The sequence below is a fragment of the Nanorana parkeri genome, unplaced genomic scaffold (assembly GCF_000935625.1).
Source record: "Nanorana parkeri isolate BGI_ZX_2015 unplaced genomic scaffold, ASM93562v1 scaffold936, whole genome shotgun sequence".
Classification (NCBI taxonomy): Eukaryota; Metazoa; Chordata; class Amphibia; order Anura; family Dicroglossidae; genus Nanorana; species Nanorana parkeri.
The window spans coordinates 507,576-529,612 of record NW_017307204.1 but is presented as its reverse complement, the minus strand read 5'-3'; the positions used below and the strand labels follow the sequence as shown (position 1 = coordinate 529,612).

At 43.1% G+C, this 22,037-nt stretch overlaps 1 protein-coding gene across 1 annotated transcript in view; it reads left to right on the top strand.

Annotated features, from left to right (window-relative positions):
• Positions 1–17,643, top strand: part of CYSTM1 (cysteine rich transmembrane module containing 1) — a 63,275-nt gene extending 45,632 nt beyond the window's left edge. The window contains exon 3 of the mRNA XM_018566316.1: positions 17,360–17,643. Coding sequence (XP_018421818.1) covers positions 17,360–17,463 — 104 coding nt within the window. The 3' untranslated portion in view covers positions 17,464–17,643. The remainder of the gene's footprint in view (positions 1–17,359) is intronic.
• Positions 17,644–22,037: the final 4,394 nt, after the last annotated feature.

Here is a 22,037-nt window from a genome sequence, read left to right as displayed (position 1 = left end):
TAAGTTATTGCCGCAGGAAGCCCTAGCCGAAGCCTTAGGGGAGCTAAGTGCAGTAGAAGAACTTTAAGTCCTCACCAATGAAAACTGCATTTTCTTTCCCAGCCTTCAGTATCTGGTTATAATATTCAGATTTCGTTTTGGCTTATAATTGTCTAATGTATACAAATCCTTTCATGACAACAAGTCAGGAATTTGCATTTTTAAGTATCTGAACAAATTTCAATTTATAGGTTGCTGGATGGGATAACAGAATCTGACATTTATTAAAATATAATTCTTCTGTTCCTATTGTTACACATCAGTTTTTGTAGTTCTGACCATTGATTGGCAGGAGTACACAGGCAGGAGGAGTATAGTCTGACACTTCTGTTCTAAAGGAAGAATATAAATAAAACCCTGAGTAGTAGGATTGCAGGAAGAGATTCAGATGATTACAAATGGGTTATCTTTACATATGCCATATACATATAGTTCTTTAAATAAAATGAATAAAACCTTGTGAATACAAGTGTAAATAAAATTACAGTAAATTGTAAATGCATAATATTTAAAATATTCTATACAAATACCATGCTTCAGAAATGCCCTTAGTATTAAACATACACACCTACCTCCTATTCTGCTGTCCTGCAGCAATGAAAGGTCGAGGCTTCTGTAACCACCGCATCACGGCCAAATCTCTTAGATCATTGGACGATCACTGCTAATATACACAGGTGTTAAATTGTCTGTAACACCCAGCACTATTCTTGGCATGCTGGGAATAGAATTTGGATATAAACTGCATGGAACATGCACTGTACAGTGTATACAGTACAGAAGAAAATCGCCAGGATTTTTTGGGGGCGCAGGAAATACTTGTGGTGATTTCTTTTGTTTGTGGGACTTTAGTTCTGCTTTAAATCTTGATCTGTTTTATTTGATACCCACTGAATCTTGCCAGACTGAGTAGATGGTTAGAAAAGTTAAACTAGCCATTAATTTTCTCTGGTTTGTGGACCATGATTATAATTTTAAGGAACAAAACAAACTTCACTTTTTATTGATACGCTTTGGAAACTGCCCTGTATTTTCCGCATACACATTTTCTAATACAATTGTTTTCTATGTGTCCCATTCACACGACAATGCGGGTGTGATGGGTGGGGCAGTGCATTGTGGTACAATGGAAACATGCTGCATTTTATGGCATCACACTGGATACCACTGTAGGTTGCTGCACGACAGCAAAGCGGACCCCGCTGCTCTGTGGGTACCTGAATAGAGTGTACACATTGTAAACTCCACATTAATTTATTTTTTTCATTTTTTTTTAAACTTTAACAGCTTCAGCAGTGTCTGATACAACACACGCTACCAGAGCTGTCACAATGCTCTAGCATGCAGCATTTCAGCGGACCAGCTAGTGTGAACGGGTCCTCTGAGTGTATGTATGTTTGTATCCGAGTATGAATGTATGCACACAATATTGTTCAACTGTGAGCATATAACATACAAGTGTCAATGTGCAAACACCATAAAAGTCCCAATCAAGTACACCATATTAGTCTTGTATTAGTCCTTCCCTGCCAACATAGAATGAAGTGCAAATTCGTCTCCTACTCCTTCTGGTGGTGACATTATCAAGCTCCGCCCTACGCGTTGCATCATCGAGATAATTTTATACCTTTATGATCACATACATTTTACTTTTTATACAGATATCATGGCTGAACCTAAGAAAAAATGTAGACAATATAATATTGAATATTTGAACTATGTGCCTACAAACAATACATTACCAATGTGCCTGAATTGCCTAATAGTATTATCAAATTAAGCTATGAAGCCTTCAAGACTACGAGAATATTTGACAAAAGTTCATGCTGATAAGAAAGAGAAGGATTTAACTTATTTTCAAGCATTTTAAGAATTTTTTTTGGAGGCTACCGGCATTGGCAAAACTCTTTTTAATGGCGCACAACCAGGATGACTATGGGTTGCATGTTTCTTACAACATTGTAATAGGCACTGTGCTAGATAAGCTTCTGATATTACCAAGAACATTTATTTGAGCATTATTACAGTGCAAACAAGAATTGATTGAATGGCTCAAGATGTTGAGGCCCTGTGCAGGCTTGAGAGACAAGTTTTTTTGCATGCTGGCTGGTGAGTGTGATGGGATACTTATTGCCATCCGCACGCCAGTCACAGAAAAAAAGGTGCGGTTATCTTTTTTTTGCGATACACAATGCATGGCTGTTTTAGCCGCGATCGTGTTGCGATGCACTGCAGAATCGCGGCGGGAAACTGTGCGATCCACCCGGCACAGCTGGGGTGCCATTAGAAAATAATGGCACCCACAGAGTGACCGTCAGTGATGGGCGACTCGGTGACGCGTGGTATCGTGCACGATTGTTGCGCAGTCACAGATCGCCTAGGTGTGCACCGTCCCTGAAGACTTCTTATGTGAGTAGTTTTAAAAACCTTAATTTCTCTATACAGCTTGATGGGTCAACATTGCCAGGAAATAAAGTCTCTTACTTTTAGCAGATACGTGCAATTTGCTAAGAATTATTTGCTAAGAATTTGCAAACTGATACTAATGGATAATGAAGAAGGTCCCAATAACTTTTTTAGAACAGCCTTTGATGTCTAGTAACCTCCTTTCAATATCCATGTCGTCAATTGAAAAAAAACTCGGGTTGTGGTGGAAAACTGGGCCCTTAGACAAAAGATCTGGTCGGAGGGCCAAAGTCCATAGAGGCTAAATTGATCTTTGGAGTTCCGGAAACCACATCCTCTTGGGCCACCATGGAGCAATCTGAATGAGTTTGCAAACCGATAGACTTAACCTCTGAATTACTCGAGGGAGTAGAAAGAGGAGGAATAGCATAACCTAGGGAGAAATCCAAAATCTGTGACGGCATCCACCCCCCTGGAATCCTTTTCTTTTGAAAGAGAAAAGAAAGGGACCACTTTCCTGTTCGTTCTTGTTGCAAATAGGTCGACTTCCGATAACCCACAACTGTCGAGAAAATACCTCCTGGATAAAGTTCTCCTTGGGAAATATGTGCTTGACTCAAATCTGCTACAATATTGGAGTTCCCTTTTATGTGGACTGGGGAGATGGAGAGAAATTTCTTCTCTACCCACAGAAGAAACTGAAGTTACCCGTAGAAGAATGGGAGACTTGGTGCCAACCTGATGGTTTAACTAGGCTACTGTCGTAGCAATGTCTGAAAAGATCTGTACTTCTTGCCCTTCCAAACTGTCCTGAAAAAATGACAGGGCCTTCTTTACTGCCAACAACTCTCTTAAATTGGAGGAGGTGTTCATTAACTCTAAGGGCCAAGACCCCTGAGCCTGTAGCCCCTGAGAATAGGCTCCCCACCCCCATGAACTTGCATCTGTAGTGACTTTTATGGGAGACTGCTGATTCCAAAACCTGCCTTCTGACAAGTTTAGGGGGTTTAACCACCAGATTAGGGATTGACGGATAGCCATAGGTAAAGTGACCCTTTTCCTCCAAAGATTCTTTTTGACAATCCCAGTGGGACAGAGGGGGGGCCCCTTGAGAAAATATGCTGAGAAACTCTTACCAGAGGTCTAAGTTTCTAGCAACAAATGTGGAGGCCAAAGCCAGGGTCATAGCCGAGGAATTAGCATCCCATGCCCTACGCAACAAAGCCCCTGCTTTGCGATCCATCTGGTCATTAAGATTATCAGAGTCCACAAAGGAGCAACTGCAGAACTAGTTTGGGAAGTAGGCAATCCAGAGGAACTACCAGATGGCCCAGCAGAAACGACTAAAAAGGTAGTTACCTGCAAAAGTTCAGAAAAAACACTTTTGAAAGACTGCACTGTAGCCACCATTTCATTTTGCATACTGGCCATGAAATCCTGCATAAGGGAGGAGGATTCACTTACTAGTTTCTGGATGCACTGTTCACAAAGGGGCTTTGAATAATTGAAAGGCAACTCAGTGTTACAACTGCCATAACATCTTTTAACATTCTTAGAAGTCGAGGTAGAAGGTGGAGCTGCAGATTGGGTCACTGGCTTATCCCCCAAATGCGCTTCTGCCCCCTTTAGTCCTGGTCGCAGTCATCGCCAGCTTGGCTTCCTCCTCTATGTCAGCCTCGGCAGCAGCTCCCCTCTCTATCCGGCCGGCGTCCTTGTGGCGACGAGCGTAAATGAATTCAATGCCGCGACCGGAAGTGACATTCCTGGACTCAGAACGAGGTTTGGAACGCGGAAACACCCAGGTCTTTGGCCTGCATCCACACACAGCCCACACCACGAGGAAACTAGCTCCAAAGAGGCAACCAGACAGGGCAGGGCTAGAGGGAGAACAAACCTGGGAGTCGACCCTCAGTTTTAGGGAAGAGACCCGGCTTTTCTTCTTTAGGGGGAAGAAACCACTGTGTTATAACTGGTAGGGTTTACAGCCAATCGCAGTACCCTAGCAGAGCCACACAGAGGGGGAACGCTGTCCACGAGGCCATACAGTTGAGAGTCAAAGAAACAAACATTGCGCTGACCTGGACGGTAAGAAACGCAATAAAAAAAAAATGAGGGGGATGGGATGGGTTTTTAAACTACTCTGGATTGTGTTTCCTGTAGATGGAAGATCCAGTCATCTTTCAGGTTGCTGTCCTGGAAGATGATTGGGCAAATTAGTGTTATTTTTTGATCACTGAGGAAGGGCAGGTTGAGGAAATGCTCCTCCCCTGTTTGCAGCAGGCATATGACATCTCAGGCTAGGAATACAGAAAATTGATATCAAATACTTACCATAATGTTCCTCTACTGGTACATACCCTTGTCAGCACATCTGGGTGTGGCTCTGCCCATGTGATTCCAAAGTAAACCCCTTGCCCTAGCTAATAAAAAAGATCCCCACCAATCAAGAGGTGTTCCCATCAAAGCACTAAAGAGAGTATCTGCTGACATGGATACCAGGAAAGTAAAATTAAAGTAAGTACGGTATTTTATATAAATGTTCCATATTCCTGGAACATTCCCATGTCAGCATATCTGGGATATAAAATAGTAGTGAACAAGACAGACGGGTGGGTGCTGCAACAAAAAAAAAAAAGTAATGTTTGACCAGTGAAGCGAGAACAGAAGCACCAAAATGTGGTTCCGAGGAAGCTGCAACATCTACCTTGTAATGGAAGACAAAAGTGGACCTGAAAGACCAGCTTGGCCAACTTACAGATGACATCTGTTGGTACTCCTGAAAGAGAAGCGCCCAGGACATTGTTAGACCTCTCGTAAAATGTGCCATAATATGGTCAATGGGAGGAATCTTAGATCTTTAACACTCATGAATGGCTTTAACAATCCAGGACAAGATAGTTTTGGCTGAGGCAGGCTCCCCTTTTCTTGATCCCACAGGAAAAACTGAGAGCCTATTAGACGTTTTAAATGACTTTTTCCTCTTGTGATATACTGATATCAAACGTATTTAGTCCAAATTTTGAAACTTTTTTTTCTCTTCCTCAAACAGGATTTGGGAGGAAAGCAGGTAATGTCCACTCCATATTAAGATGGAAGTTAAGAACCACCTTCAGGAGAACTTTTTGAAATTTTTGACAAGGCCTAAGATTAACTCAGTCCTGAAAAATTGTGCAGTAGGCTTCTATCACCACTAGACCCGTCTTACTGAAGTAATAGCTAGAAAAGCGTGATTTTCAAAGTTGGAAGTCGTAGGCCAAGACATCCAGCACTAATAATAAATCCCATTTTGGAAAATAGGATCTTTTGGAAGAATTAATGTTCAAAAGGGCTTTAACAAAATTGACCACCAATGGTTCTGAGGCCCACTGGACCTAATCAATGGTAAAATTGCTGATATATGCACTTTTAGGGCAGTGTTGTCAGACCCACGTGGGGGGGGAGGACAGCTGGACTTCAAACTGCATTAAATCGCCTCATACGGCGCCCAGCCGTCCTCGCTCTAGGTAGATACGGGAATATGGGCAGCTCTAGAGTGAGGATGGCTGGATGCCATATGAGGTGATTTAATGCAGTTTGAAGTCCACCCCCCCCCCCCCCCCCACATGCCCCAATGAGACGCCCTCTGAGGCTACCGCCTCAGGCTGCCTCATTATAGGGACTGCCCTGGTCCTACTTAAATGAAACTCCGTACCTCAGTACAAGCTCTGCAAGTTTGAAAATGTGCAGAAGCCTGAGCTGTGCTCGTGTGACTACAATTACAATGCTTTCCAGGCCTGACTGCAAATATTAAAGAAATGCATATTTTATTTATTTATTATGCATTTCTTTCATTTTTGCAATAGGTGAACTTATCCTTTAAGAATAACACATCTTAGGATGTAGATGGCAGGGCATGCTTAGATAGACTTGTAGTTCTCTGGTTTTTGCTGTGAGGCAAATGGTGACTGTGGCAATTTTTATAAAACTAAATGTAGCAAATAAGTGTATTTACTTTTCATAACACCCTTCTTTAATTTTTTTCCTGCTCTGAGATGGTTGTTTTATGGGTAATACAGAAACTGGTTTTATAAATAAATCATTATGACTCTAAAAGTAGTGACATGCTCAGTATACAAAGTACATCTGACTTGAGACCTATATGTTAACCAGGTATTCCTCACACGTCCATATTAATTAAATGGAGTCTTCATGCTTGCATTAAAATGTTTTTGCTTTGAGATTTTCTTAATGACAGTTTTTGGAAACCGGGCTCTCAGATGCTGGACCTCAAGTAAGATTACAATGATCCCACACTTCACAATGTGCATCAAAACATTTCCACTGAAATGGTTTAATAAACAGGTGTACAAAAAGGAATATGCCTTAGTGCACTCTTCTAAACCCCATCCTATTTAATTTCAGAGTCCGTATTATTTACCAGAATACAAAACTGCATTGACAGTACCATATGCTAGGTATTGTTCATTATTTACATTGTAATATAAACAGTGCCCTCTTTGTATGCCAAAATCCTGCACAAAATGCTAAGCAACCCTCACGCTTGGATAAATATTAGTATTCCAGGCCAGTTTTTTTTGTAAAACACGCCTATAACATTTTAAATTGTTACTGAGAAGTCAACATTTGATAATTAATGATGAAGGTTCTTGTCTGGTTCCGAAATATGTTAAAATGTGATCTTTGAGTTATGATGTGCTACAGGAACTATCCAGTTGCCTTTTGGGGGTCAGGAGCAGGTTTTTTTTTCTTCTTTTTAAAACAAAGACCATGCTTTATAAGGACCAATTGTGGGATTTAGGCTCTGAGTATCTGGTTTAGGCTGGGCACACACCTTTACAACCATCGCAAGACTTTTGTCTTGCGATGGCTGTAAGGTACTTAAAAAAACGTACGATCTGCCTATCTTGCATAGGCAGATCGTACTTGCGATGATCACAAGCCACGCCCCCTGAGGGGCGGGCTTCCGATGACCGCAATGCCGAACAATGGCCCGTGCGGCTTTTATCGTACGAACATGCCACAAACCCGCCAAACATCGTACGATGCTCGGCGGGTTTTCGAACATGTCCGTAAGTTAAAAGTCGTGCGACCTTACAGTAGTAGAGGTCGCACGGCTTCCACACACCTTACGATAATCGTACAATTTCCCGCGATTATCGTACGATTATCGCAAGGTGTGTGGGGACCTTTAGAGTGGTCATTGCTGTCTTAAGGTCCTCCAAAGTTTATATATCTAATATATACAGTACTGTGCAAAGGTTTTAGGCAGCTGGGAAAAATGCTGTCAAGTAAGAATGCTTTCCAAAATATATATTTTTATTGTTTTTATCAATTTACGAAATGCAAAGTGAGTGAACAGAAGAAAAAATCAAATCAATATTAGGTGTGGCTACCCTTTAGCTTCAAACCAGCATACATTCTTCTTCAGTGCTTACCACAACTTTGACAACTGGAGTTGTAAAGTATGTGCGTGCTCTGGATGTTTATGACCTGTGTGCTGTGACTGTGCTTGTGTGTTCTTTAGCTGTATGCTAATCTGCTTGAATTCTGTGTATGTATGTGCATCCATGCATGTTTTCATGCAAGATTTATACAAATTTCACCCAGGATTCACACATTTTACAACTATATCCAAAAAGTATGTCTGAATCTTGGGTGATTGCATATATAAATAGACCCCTATGTGTTTGTGCTCCAGTGCTGCTAACAGGAAATGCACCTCTTCCATTTATAGTTATGGTATAATTGGCCAATATTTACCATTTTTCTTTTATCATCTTATTTAGAGATGTAATACCCATTAACGTTTAACCAAGTTAAAAGCAATGTTTCATCTTCCCTATGGTCATGGTACCATACTGGTCATGGTCATCTATCATCTATGGTCATGGTACCATATTGATCATCTGGGCTGATACGGTAAAAGTGTAGGAATGTGGGACAGTTAGACGTCAGATAAGTTTGAGTCAAATGTCAAATGTTGGTCCTGATTTTTGGATGTCATTTCATCTAGGTTTAGAGACCAAACACGCTTAGCCAAATTGTGCAATGTAGAGATTCAAATTATTAGTAATGCTGACATTCTAAAATTCACCTATGCTGATTGTAGTTGGTGTGATCGCCACAAAACCAGGCTTTTGCATTAAGTTTTGTAACTCTACACTAGAGTACCATACCGGTAATAAAAAGTAAAATGTAATTTTGATACTGTTTTGCTCCAGGAATATCTCAGGTCAATCAGCTGAAGAACAGCTCCAGAATAACCCCTCCTGCTTTTAGCCTGCCTCAGTTTTTGCTAGAGCTATTGCCTTTTAGAATCTCTCCCCACATGCTACTCTACACCACTGTGCCACCTCCAGCAGCTAACTATATCGCTGGCAGACCCTTGATGCACCATAGCCAAACCCCGCTGGAGAGTAGGAGTTTACTGCTGCTTGTCACTTCAGACCACAGGGATCGCAGTGGGCCCCTCTCCTGCCCCCTCACAGGCTCCTTCTCCAATGTCAGCTTTTGCACTATCTGAGGAGCAAGAAGAGGAGTGGTCTGCCTCCAGCCCTAAGAAGTCAACCCAGGAAGCGGACCTGTTTTTATTGCTGATTCCCGTAAGCTCAAGAGCACTGTTTCTGGTTTTCTGGACCTAGATTTCACATGTGTTAATTTAGAGCCACCTGTGTTGACCCTTCCAAAGATCACTACTCTGGGGTCCTTGAGAATGCCAGAACCTGCAAAATGTTTTATCTGTACACTTGACATCCTGTGTTGTTATGGTGACTGGGCTCCCCCTGAAAAATGTTCTCCCCCCAAACATTTTGCCAAGCAATATCTTATTGAGGATGGCTTGCTTAAGAAATGAGCTGTCCCTGTTGTGGACTCTAGCAGTTCATGTAGAGCAGGGGCGGCCACAATTTTTTGTGTTAAGAGCTACTTTTTATATGACCAGCTCAATGAGATCTACCAACGAATGGCACCGTAACGCACCTCCTACAACAAAGCGCAGGGTAGGTGAGATTTGTGATGAGCCCACTGTACTATTCTGAATGGTCCCTTAGTTAGACCTAGCACTCTTATCAGAGGAGGTAAACAATAGGACTTTTACCTGTAAAGGTAAAATAAAACCTATTACCTATATTAAAAAAAAAAAAACTAACGCTCCTAATCTCAGTCTGTAAGTGATGGCACTGTCCTGTTAGGTGGGGGCACGGTCTGTAGGTGGGGGCACAGTCTGTAGGTGGGATACATGGCTGTAGAGATAACACAGGCTGTGGTACACAATGCCCCTCCCTCTGATAAAGACCACCACTCACCCTGCCCAGGCCTGTGTAGGATTTGTGTCCCCCAAGGGATCGGCTCTCAGATTCCCCCAGAGTAGCTGCATGCTGAGCCACGGCTTCCAGTGTCAGCTGCTGTGCCAGGACACAGTGCCACCTGCTGGCCAGGACACAGCGCCACCTGCTGGCCAACACAGCAAACTGCACCTGGCCACCAGCAGCTGAGCTCCCACATAAACGGAGAAGCTGATTCCAACTTGCGATCGCGATCTACCAGAAGCAGCTTTGCGATCGCCTTTATGGGCACCCCTGATGTAGAGGATGTCCCTGATGACCACATGGGCAGGCGGTTAGAAGTCCTTTTTAAGGTCTTGTTTTCCCTTGCAGGCCCAGCTGTACAATCTGCCACTATGAATGTATGTCCATTATTATCTGTATGGTCCAAAGCTATGGATAAAGATCTTGGGTCCATCTTGACAGACCCTGAAGTTCTTAAACACTTAGGTCACCAATGCAGTAGTTTAAGGCTGCCAAAAAAAGTTCTGACAAATACTTTCTGCCAAATCTCCAGGATGAGTCTCTTGTCTATCACATGAGGCAAATCCTATTGCTCATATGCTGGTCTGCTGAGCTTCCCTGCAAGAAGTACATGTCCGTGGCTGGGGGATGTTTTTTTGCCAAATCCTGAATACTTGTATCAAAGAAATCAAAGAGAGCAGAAATACCTTTCTTACTTCAGAGGAAAAAGTCAAAGCCATTACTAGTAAGATCATCCTTTCAAGGCTCTTTTGTAAGGCTTAGTCCTTGAAGCCCGTAAAGTCCAGGAACAAGTGCTCTTGCCACTAAAGGGGCACCCCCACTTTCAAAAGTGGGGAGGATGCCTGCCAGCCTTCTCAGCTCTCTGGGCACGGGGTATTCCCAACACCTGGGTTCAAAGTGTTCTGACCAAAGACTGCAAACTGGAGTTTTGCTTTCTGCCTCCTACTTGATTCCAGTTATCGAATTTGCCAAGGTCTCCTCAAAGGTCCATGGTTCTCTTCTCTGCCCTAGGTTGGCTCCACTCTCAGGGGGTCATAGTCTCTGTTCCAGATGCAGAAAAATGTCAGGGGTTCCAGTCCAAACTTTTTGCTGTCCAAGGCCAAAGAAAGGGTTCACCCTATTTTAGATCTGAAGATTCTCAACATATGGAAAAAGTTCCATATGGAATCTATACGCTCTGTCATCCTATGTATTTGCAAATTTTTCCTGACTGGCATCGCTATCTGCCTTTTTTGTAGGCACCCAGCATTTTCAGTTCACTGCTCTTCCTTTCAGCCTGGCCACTGCTCCCCAAGTTTTCAATTAGGTGCTGGTACGTGTCTTGATCCTGTTTCGGACCCAGAGAATTCCCATAGTGGGACATTGCAGGCCCAGCTGTACAACCTGCTGTTGCCGCTATGACTGTATGCCCATTCTTATTTGTATGGTCCAAAGCTATGACGACCTCCTTGTCAAACGCAGTTGGCGCAAACCCTATAATCCAATATTCAGCGGACAATTCAAAACCTCCAGAGCTTCAGATGGATCCTGATCATCCAGAAGTTGGCTCAGGTATTTCAAACAATGAGAAAGCTCCAGTGTCAAGTCTTGGATACAGCCTTGTCAAAAGTATTTCTTACCCTGATGCAGCTTTTGTCTCTCGGTCCTCATGCGGTTACATTATAGTTGAGCACTTGCCTGACCATATACCTTTGCATGCAGGTGCTGGGCATAATGATAGCTTTCTTTGAGGCAATTCCTTGTGCTCAGTTTCACTCAGTTTGGCTGTGTGGGACAAATGGGTTCAGTCACTAGATCTCTCTCTATCTGACTTTTCAGACAAAGCTTGCCCTGGTGTGGTGGGTTTTCAACCTAGTGCTGAAGTCAGGAAAATCCTTCCACCCAATGGCTTCAAAGGTGCTCACGATGAATGCCAGCCTGTTGGTTAAAGGGACCTGGGGAGTCGAATGAATCTCGGCTCCCAATCAACATCTTGGATCCTAGGGCAATTCGGATGGTTCTTCAAGACTGAACCCTTCAGTTTCAGGGTCATCCAACCACAATTTAGTCAGACAAAGCCACAGGTGGCTTACATCAACCATCAGGGAAGCACCAGAAGTTCCACAGTTCAAGGAGAAGTGGATCTGATTCTGGCTTAGGCGAAACTTTGTGTTCTGGCCTTGTCTGCTGAGCACATTCCAGATGTGGTAATTCATTTGGCAGTTGCACTACCTCAGTCATTAATGTCTGGACTCAGGGGAATGGCCTCTTCCCCCAGAGGAGTTTCGATCTCTATGTGGCAGGTGGGGGACAATGGATGTAGACCTCTTGGTGTCCAGGTTCAGCAAAAAGCTGGAGAGGATTGTTGCATGGGCCAAGGGATCCCCGGGGGCCTGGGATACTTTGTTGACTCTGTGGGATCAGTTTAACCTGATCTACATCTTCCCTCCTTTTGAAACAGTTGTGTCGCCTCCTTTTGCAGGATCGAGGTGGAGGGCATCATGATGATCTTAATTGCCCCCAACAGGCTGTGCTACGCAGACATAGTCAAACTCTCCATGGGCACTACCTGATCATTCAGACTTCCTGCCCCAATGGTGTTCCACCCTGCTTCACAGTTGCTGGCTTTAGCAGCATGGCTGTTAAAGCCCAAGTCCCCTGAATGACAGAGGCCTTTCGGGTGCTATCATCCCTATGCTCCTGAAGGCTGGGAAATTGACCTCCCGCAAGGTCGGTCTACTATCGCTTGGAAGGCTTATTTCGCTTTGTGCATAGTAAGGATGTTCCATGCTAGAAAATACAGCAAGGGATGCATTTTATCCTTTCTTCAGTCTGGCCTGGAACAGCATTTAGCCTTGAGTACCATCAAGGGTCAATTTCTGCCTTGTCCATCAGGTAGCGAGAGACAATTGGACTGAAAAAGAATGAAGTCCTCTGTACAGGGAGTCATCCATATTGTCCACCCTGCATGTGCCCTGATTGCCCCTTTTGAACCGTTGAGAAATATCCCTCTAGCCCTTCTCACTTGCAAGGTGGCCTTCCTCGTCACCATCACTTCTACTAGGCACGCTTCTAAATTGGAGGCCTTGACTTGCATGAAGCCATTTCTTATCGTTCACTCAGATAAAGTGGTGAGGCCTAAGGACCTCTTTCTGTTCCTAAGGTGGTCTCTGCCTTCCACCTTAACCAGGACATTGTTTGTTTTACCTTCCTGGTGTCCTGCATCAAAGCATCCAAGGTATTTCTCTACACTGTTTAGACTTGGTTTGGGCAATTAGAGTTTACCTCTCTGCAACAGCTTCTGTTCATAAGTCCCACATGGGACAACTAGCCTTTTGCTCTACTACAGCTAGGTGGATTTGTTGGGCTATCACCCAGGACTAGGAGCTGAAGGGGACAGTTTCCCTCTTCCCAGCCAGGGCACACACTACTAGAGCATTAGTGCTTCTTGGGCACACCTCTGTTTCTAGTTCCCTGTTAGGGTGGTTGTTGTTGTTCTTGGGTCTGTTAGCGGTTGGACTGTTTTTGGACATCCCATTGGTTAAATAATGTAATTCCTTGTGTCCTGTGATGTATGAAAAGGAAAACAGGATTTTTGTCTTACCTCTAAAATCCACTTGTTGGAGTACATCACATGACACAGGACTCTCCTTTTTTGTTTTCTGTGATCCACTCTGTACTGCTTGCTATAAAACCGAGACAGGCTGGGAGTGGGAAGGGTTATGCAGCACTGTCTTGCAGCTTGGATTGATTGATAGATACCTGGCGGTAGCTGCATAACCCAGTGGTTTAAGGCATTAAACTACCTCTGTCCTGTGAAGTACGATGAAGATAGTTGATTAGTTGTTTCAGGCCCAGAAACATATACTAAGTAAATAATAAGTGATAATGATAATCGTTGTCAACTAGTTTCATTATCGATTAGTTGAGTTACTTGCATCTCCCCCCTTCACCCAATTTTCACTGACCGAGATCAAGGGGGTGGGCGCCACGACCGCAAGACACGCCCACACCACGATCGTCACCAGGGAAGATTGTTGCGTGTCCCGGGGGATACTGCTCATAATTAGGTGAGATGCCAGGGAACTGGGGACACACTGGCTGGGGCTGAGGTACGGGTAGAATGTGGAGGCCATTTGAGTCCTGACTGAACCGAAGGGAACTGGAGAGGAGTGGGCAAAAGAGGATGGGGTGAAGGCGCCTCGGGACTGGAACATACTACTCGGCTGTCACAGAGCAGGAAGGAGAGCACTGACCATAGCCGGGGCTGCTGTCAGTGTGCTTGGGTACATGTCCATGTCACCTATTGAGATCTGTCATTACCTGATGGGGAGGAGTATCTGTTATTACATGGTGGGGAGGAATGTTGTACAGTGTGCGTGTATTATGTGTTGCTTGTGTGCTGTGTTTGCAGCGGACAAATTTAAGCCTGTAAAGCCCATGACACACTGCATGTGGAGCCGCGCACAGTAAAGGGAAGTGGCGGTGCGCAGCGCTTCGCATGCAGTGTGTCTAGCAATATCTCCCACACTCTAGGTGAGAGCGGAGTGTGGCGAGATGAAACATTTTATCTTTAGCCAATCGGCTCACACGTATGAATCTGAGTCAGGATGCAGATTCAAGAGCGCAGACAATCCTCTCACCAGACAAAAGCATCTGGTGAGAGGAGTCCTGGAGAGAAGTCTTCTTGGTAATTGTTTTTCTTCCTGCACAAGTTCTTTCTGTAACATATGCCAGGGATGAGAGGTATATAAAAAGAATGAATATGATATGTCTATTAAATCATTAAACTTTTAAATAAATCATATTTAATATTTTAATAAGCAATATATAATAATTAAATAACTAATATTTATTAACAAAATAATTAATAATAAGTAATTCATTAAAAATTTATTTTTGTATCCGATCGAAAAAATAATCGGCCAACTAATTGATTATGAAAATAATTAGTTTCTGCCCTATAGGTTTCTCCTGTCAATGTGGCATTTCTTGTATGCTTTTTTTTTTAAACCTGTTAAATAGTGTAGAATGGTGCGAAAAACATCTTTTTACATTACTTTATGGCAATATAACTTAAAGTGTTTGTAAACAATAACAATTAACTTTTCTCACTTGCCCCTTTTGGTCAGTTAAATTTGCCTTTGAAATAGTTTTGTTAAGTGCCAAAATTGCCTGTTGATTGTCAGAAATTTAGAGCTGTCCTGTTCCAAGGTTTACATCCTGTGTTCTCTTGGGGATGAATTAGCCTTTCCAATCCACATCTTGGTGTCATACTCACCTGTGCCTTGTTCCACCATCGGGTCTTTCCAGACAAAGGCTGCCGATACCACAGGAGCTATCTGAAAGGATGAGTGCAAATGTTGATTGGCATACGAGTAACACATCCGTATATAAGCTGTGTAGCCGGTGTTTGTTGCCATCTGAAGATCCCTGCATACCCTTGTGACTTCCTTCAGTGTGCCCAGCATGTTTCTGTGTTCTCCTGAGAGCTTCCCTGAGTTCTGCTAGTGAGCTCTCAGTGTCTTGCACTCCTAAAGCTCCTAGAGGTCTATGACCCTGTTGTACTTTTCACCCTTAAGAGCCAGTGCTTCCTGCTCAGGTTGCTGCATGCTCAAGTGAGTTAGGGCCGAAACCTGGAAGATGCCTTCGACAAAACCCATCACCCCTTGCAGGGTGCTCTGGTGAATACCAGCTGGTCAAACTGCACATTTCAGACAATTCTTGATGAACTGGCCAAAATTTGCTCCGTGGGTGACCCTATCGGCAGTTTTCCATCAGGCATCCTTCAATCAGAAAATCGAAGAGCTAAAAAGTGACGGCAACCAATCGGCTGCTGTCACTGTTTGGGTATTCTTACAGCAGCATACCTGCCACTGTCAGAATACAACAGCCCAACAGGAAATTCATCCATCCATGCTGTTTAGCATGGATGGAGGAATCCATTATATTTTTTTCATTCAGGCCATAGTTTAAAAGAACATTTTTTTTATATGTATAGCCAGCAGCTATAGATTCTGCACATTGGCCCTTTCGAGGGCTCTAACCTCCCCTGAATGGGCAAGCACTCCTGAGTCCTGCTCCTTCCGAGTGCCTGGAGTATCTGGTCACCCCAGTGTTCAGTGTCAATCCATGTTGTCACAGCTTCTGAAAACCTCTGTCTTCTCTCAGTCCTGCGCCTCCACACAGCTTCAGTCTCAAACACCTTAATCCTGGTGTGCCCTGTTCCTAGCACAGTCTCCTGACTGTGACACTTGGCACGCAGAATGATTAGCCTTTATATTGTGGAGATGGAGAGTAAAGCTGGCCATACACCTCTGAAAGTTTAGCTGATTTCTTCTGAACTGGCCGATCAGAGGGTTTCCCTGCACTAAGCAGGGTGGTAAATTATCAGCTGAACAGTGGCTGCATCCTACGAGATGCATTCTATGTTGCTGTATTCAGGCAGTTGCAGGCTACTTGAATGCAATAGTTGGCAGTGGAGATTCCTCAATCTGTGCTGTTTAACCATGTATCGTAATGAAAATTTAGGTGAGTATGGCTTGCTTAGAGTGAAAGTAGTGTAATTTAAAAAATTGCTGACAGGAAACTTTTGTTTGGCAGAAGAGACTGTGCAAACCTCTTCTGCCAAAAATCTATTACCTGCCTGTCAACATTTTTTTCTGTGCACTGAGCTGCAGATGCACAACTCAGTGCACAAACTCTGGCTGGCCAATCAAGAGGTCGAAGACGCTGAACCCAGAACAACACCGTAAAAAAGACAGGGAAGAGCAGACAATGCAGCACTCGAGGGTATCGGTTTGGCAGGCAAGTGGGCCATAACGTGCTAATATGCTGTGCCATAATTGCACATTATGGCAAACATTACTGCACCACTTTTTTCCGGGAACACTTAAAGCAGAAGTTAAGTGGGTCTAAATAGTTTGGCAAGAGAAAACTTGGCAAAGCCCACAACGCTTAGTCCAAAATGCTGTGTTACAAGACCACAACATGACTTTCTGCCCTGAGCTGCTTTCATTGAAATATACATTGAAAATGTATATTTACAGGCAGTAATTTTGCATACAAGGGTTTATTAACACTTGCAATGGGGCTACCCCTGCACTGCAACGATTAACTGCTCCTTTTTGTCTAGGTGCTGAAAAAAAAAGTTATACTTAGCCGAACCACTAAGCCGACTTCTTCTTTTCCGGTCTCTGAAGCCTGACTTCTATGCTGCAGCACTAGAATGTTCCTCAGCATCCTCACGTCTATACACTGTGTATAGAACGTGATCATTTTCGGGACCTTAGACCACTGCAACAGAGGCGGGGGAGGAGAGAGGCCAGAAGGACCTAAAAACAAGCTGAACCGCCGCAGTTCATGTATAACTTTTTTTTTTTTTTTAGCACCTAAACAAAAATGACAAGTTAGCCCTTGCTTTGCAGGGGTAGCCCCATTGCAAGGCTTAATAAAACTTTTGTCTGGAGTTCTTCTTTAAACGCTACCTGTTGTACATTGTAACCATTGGGTTTATAGCAAAATAATTAACCCATCTTTTAAAATTGAAAAATATGAAATGTTTATTTTGTTAAATATATTACGGCAATTACATGTTTTGACAGATTTTTTTTTTCTTTCTTTTCTAGTATATGTTGTAGAGGAGAGAAGGGATAACTCTGGGGAAGGTGCCTGCCTAACAGCTTGCTGGACTGCCCTTTGTTGCTGCTGCCTTTGGGATATGTTGACATAATTATTTAAAGAAGACAGAATGAGCAAAAAAAAGCCAGAATGTGCAATGCCTGTATGCCATTTTACTTTTTTCCCTCACTTTGTGTTTTGTTTTAATGAAATCAGTTGATTACATGTTCTACCCTATCTTATTTAATAAATTGTAATTTTGTTTTTCATATTGTTGAATGACTTGTTCACAGAAGCTAAATGCACACAAGTCTTTTTTTGTTGTTGTGGCTACTCTAGAACACTTTACAGTAATGTGTTTTCTCCCTGTGCTCTTCATTTGTTTTCTCTACTGCTTGTGCCCTTTGAATGTCAATTTTAACAGGAATCACTTTGCCTTTCCTTCTTTCAGCACACAACAAATGCAACACTGCTTGTACAGAAAGGCCAAATGCTTGTGTGCATTTAGCTTCAGAAAGCTTGTTTGCCTTGCCACTCATAACTGAGTGATAGCTGAAACGGTGAGTCAGCTGTCCATTTACCAAATGAAAATACATTTGTATGGAGCATATAGAATCTGATGGTTTTTTCTCTCTACTGGAAATTGTAATTGTTACTATGCAACTATTAAAGAAATAAAGCATGTGCAAATCTTGTAATTCTATTTATATTTTACATTTATCGTTGTGTTTGGTTTTTTTCTTCTACTCCTAAGTTTAAACTTCACACCAGTGTTTGTATGCATCTTCCACTTTTCACCAAAGCACTGGCACACAACAAAATATATATATATATTTTTTTTTTTTTTTTTTTTTTTTTGTACCTTTTGTAAAATCCATTTCGTAGAGTCCATTGAGAGACACAGGAATTATATATGGAATATACAGTGGCTTGCAAAAGTATTCAAGTATCCAAGGGATTTTATGGTTCACTCTGTTGCCCTGTGAGACACAGGAACAGTATATTACCAAGAGATGTCCAGCCAAGGCAGCCAATCCCAATAAGAGTAGACACAAAAAACTGATCCTTTTTGATTGGGTTAAATAGCTTCCTGTCAAACCAGATTCAGAATCTGTGGTCGGAGAGAAAATCCAACTGGAGAAGATACAAGTGGCTATTTATCTAATGAACCTGGAAATAGCCACCAATGGTCTCTAAAAATAAGAAAAAAAAACCCAAGTCAAGTCATGATCGAAGACAAGGTACAGGTCTCTGTGTCGAATGGATGCGGAAGCTTCTTGCTGTCACACAAATGGAAATAGGTTTTTCACGGCTGGTAGTACACCTTAAGGGAAGTAGTATTACCTGCCTATAGCTTTTTTGGGCTGACTGATTTAAAAAAAAAAATCAATCTCTCAAGCCTCAAAAGCCATGAGGCTAAAGCCAGCAACTTACAGATTGCACCGTGGGATAACAGATTTGGATGATGTAAAAGTAGGCCAGGACTGTCAATATTTAGACTAGCAAGAGATGTATGAAGAATGAGACCTGGAGACACGAGATTCAGTGCCTAGCCACACTACAACATCCTGCTTTAAAAGGACACACTAGACTCTGGGGGTGCTGTCATGTTCTCAAATTAATTTTGACTAGGCAGATGAGGATAGGAATTCTTCCTGCCACTTATGCCCAGCAATTTGGTAAAGACTCACAGTAATGAAGACATACTCAAAGGAAGCACTACAATCTAAGAATGATGCTTTCCCACTGATGATATCCAATAAAAGGGAACCTATAGAAACTAGAAAATCTCTTGAATGCAGAGATGGGTAAAGAGGGATTCCATCATAAACTTCTGAGGGTATAAGAATGTGTACAAGCCCTCTGGCCTAGAAGGGAAAAATACCCCTCTTGGAGTATGAAAAAAGTGACAGTGTCTGAATAACCATGAAAACCTTCCTGCAGCTGGAACAAGATCAATGACCCCATGGTCTAACAAGATGAACCTGCAAAATCCTGGGTGCTCACTGGAAGGTTCAGGGGGAAAACGATCTATTGATTGTGCAGCACAGGACACAGGGAGTTACGGTAATTCTTCCCACTATAATGGTAATTATGCCGCTACCTTCAGGTGATTGGAAACTGGCATATCAAAGCTCCCGAGTCACCTGCTGCTCAGAAGGTGGTAAGTCAGGCCTTGTCTCTACCCATGAACCAGTTTCTGCCCCTTCCCCCTTTGGATCACAGTTGGGTTTCCAGTGGCAAACACTGTCCCCCTCTATTTCTTAAATTGTGTCTTTTCCTGGGTTTTTGAGCAGCCTGGTTAGTCGCTTGGTGCCTGTGCAGCCTCCTTCTTGGGATTCCTAATGTGCGTGCCATTTTCCTTCCTGATAGGCGCTGAGCTGGCTATATATGCTGTTGTGACCATACTGATGGAGTCCAGATCTCTACCAACCTACGGTGTTGGCTCATTGGGCATCCTCTTCCAGAGTTATGAATACTGGGGTCTTTCCCTCAAGCAATGGCAGATCATAGACATGGGGAGGCATGGGCCTCAGGCTTTGGGGTCTCACAGCCTAACATTTATTCTGTCCCTTCTGGAGATGCTGTCTCTGCTAGCCTAGTAGCCCTATGTAGTGCTCCTTTGCCGCTTCACTTACTGCCTCAAGGTACTCTTCGGTACCCTCCTTTACAATGCCAAGAGAGGAATTTACTGCTGAAATTGTGGAATTTATGGGATAATTTGTCTGCACTTTTAGAGACTGCAGGAAGTGTAAGCAGGCCCCCTCTCCTTCCCCTTCAGAGTTTACCTTCACCTGTGCTCATGCCCTCCCTTAAGAAGATGATGAAGGGGCTGCTTCCAGTTAAGTGGATTCAGCTCAGGAAGAGGACCTGTCTCCCATTTCTCTTCCAAACAGACACTATCTTGTTCGTGCTCAAACCTGCCACAACCTTCCCTGTACAAAAGCTTTTACAGCTGGTGTATGGTATCACCCTGAAAACAGTTTACTGCATCTAAACCACTCCTAAATGGCAATACCCTATTGAATAGGGCAGTGTGGGACACTTGACGTTCCATTGTCTAGACTCAACAACAAGCTGGACAGGTTTGTCCCCAGCACCAAGGGACCCCAGTGCCTATACAGTGAATACCTTGGTGACACCATAAGATCAGTTCAGCTAGATTTATACCTTCCTTCTAATCTCTTGCCTCACTTCCTTCCATCAGAGGATCGAGACAGAGGGTATTCCAGTGATCCTCCATTGCTCCTAACTGACTACATCCGCGTACTATGGTCTCCTAAGCCAATTATTTGCAGACTCTCTATGGGCACCTCCTGTTTTTCCACACCTACTGTCCCAAGGATTGGTGTTCCACTCCACTTAGTTTTTGGCTTTAACAGCCTGGCTCTTCAGATGCAAGTGCAGGAGGTCTTGTGGAAGCTGTGAAAGCTAGGAAATCGGTCTCCCTCAAGGTCTACCTTTGCACCTGGAAGGTTCATTTTACTTGGTACAAAGCAAGGATGTTTCATCCTAGGAATCTTTCCTTGAGTCTGGCCTAGTAATATCAAGGAGCAGATTTCTGATTTGACTATTTCCAGAGGCCACTTACATCTTAGTCTCTAGTAAAGGCCATTGTGCAAGGGAGTGTCTCACATTGTCTGCACTCTAGTGACTCTGTGGGACCTTAACTTAGTTCTGTCAGCACTGCAGAAGCTGCACTTCGAACCTTACAGAAAAAATTCCTGTGACCCTACTCACTCACAAGGTTCCCTGCCTTGTTGGCAGGCAACCTTGTGAACTTCTTCCAAACAAGTTTCTGAGTTGGCAGCCTGGTCTTGTAAAGAGCCAGTTCTGGTTATGCACAAGGATTAGGTAGTACTGAGGCCTCCATTCTTTCAAAAGTGGTCTCCACCTTAACCAGGACACTGTTTTACCATTCTTATGTCCTATGCCAAAGCATTCTAAAGAACCCTCTCCACTGTTTGTAGCTATTTGAGTTTACCTCTCTGCTATGACTTCCATCCACAGGTCTGACTCCCTGAAGGTCCCTGTATGGAGTAGCCAGCTTTTCACTCCACTATCGTTTTGGTGGACTCAGTGAATTATCACTCAGGCCTTTAAGGTGAAGGGTAACATTCCCCTCTTTCTGGTTGGGGCTTACTATACTACCAGTAGGAGTTTTAGTACTTTTTTTGGACCATCCTGTATTAGGCTTTGGTTACAAAAATCTGTAATCTTAAACTCAGTTTTTTCCCCAAAAAAATCAATGCAGGTATATGAGACTTGGCATAATCTGTGTGCTTTTTCTTTCTGTGCAGCCGTTTCTTTAAAATCTTTCTTCTTAGTGCTGGCCAGGACTTAGTCTGACTGCTTCCTCTGACTGTAGTCTGCCTCCCTGCATTCAGACAGGCAGCCTGATGTCTGGAGGACATTTTGATTGAGGATAGCTCCGTGTCTCACCATGTGACTCATCTTCTCTCGACACTAGTGCTTTTCTTTCCCTTTTTTTTTTAATCAAACTTTATTTATAACGTACATAGACTATGGAGCAATTTCCATTCTATCCTTTTTTCTTTTTAGGTCATGGTGAATTCTGGTTGGCTGGTTGTTTTGCATAGCAAATTAGCACAGTCACCATTACAAGCAGGCTAGGTCATCTAAACAGTGTTTTAGAGGTGTTTATTTTTTTTTAATTGGTTGTTT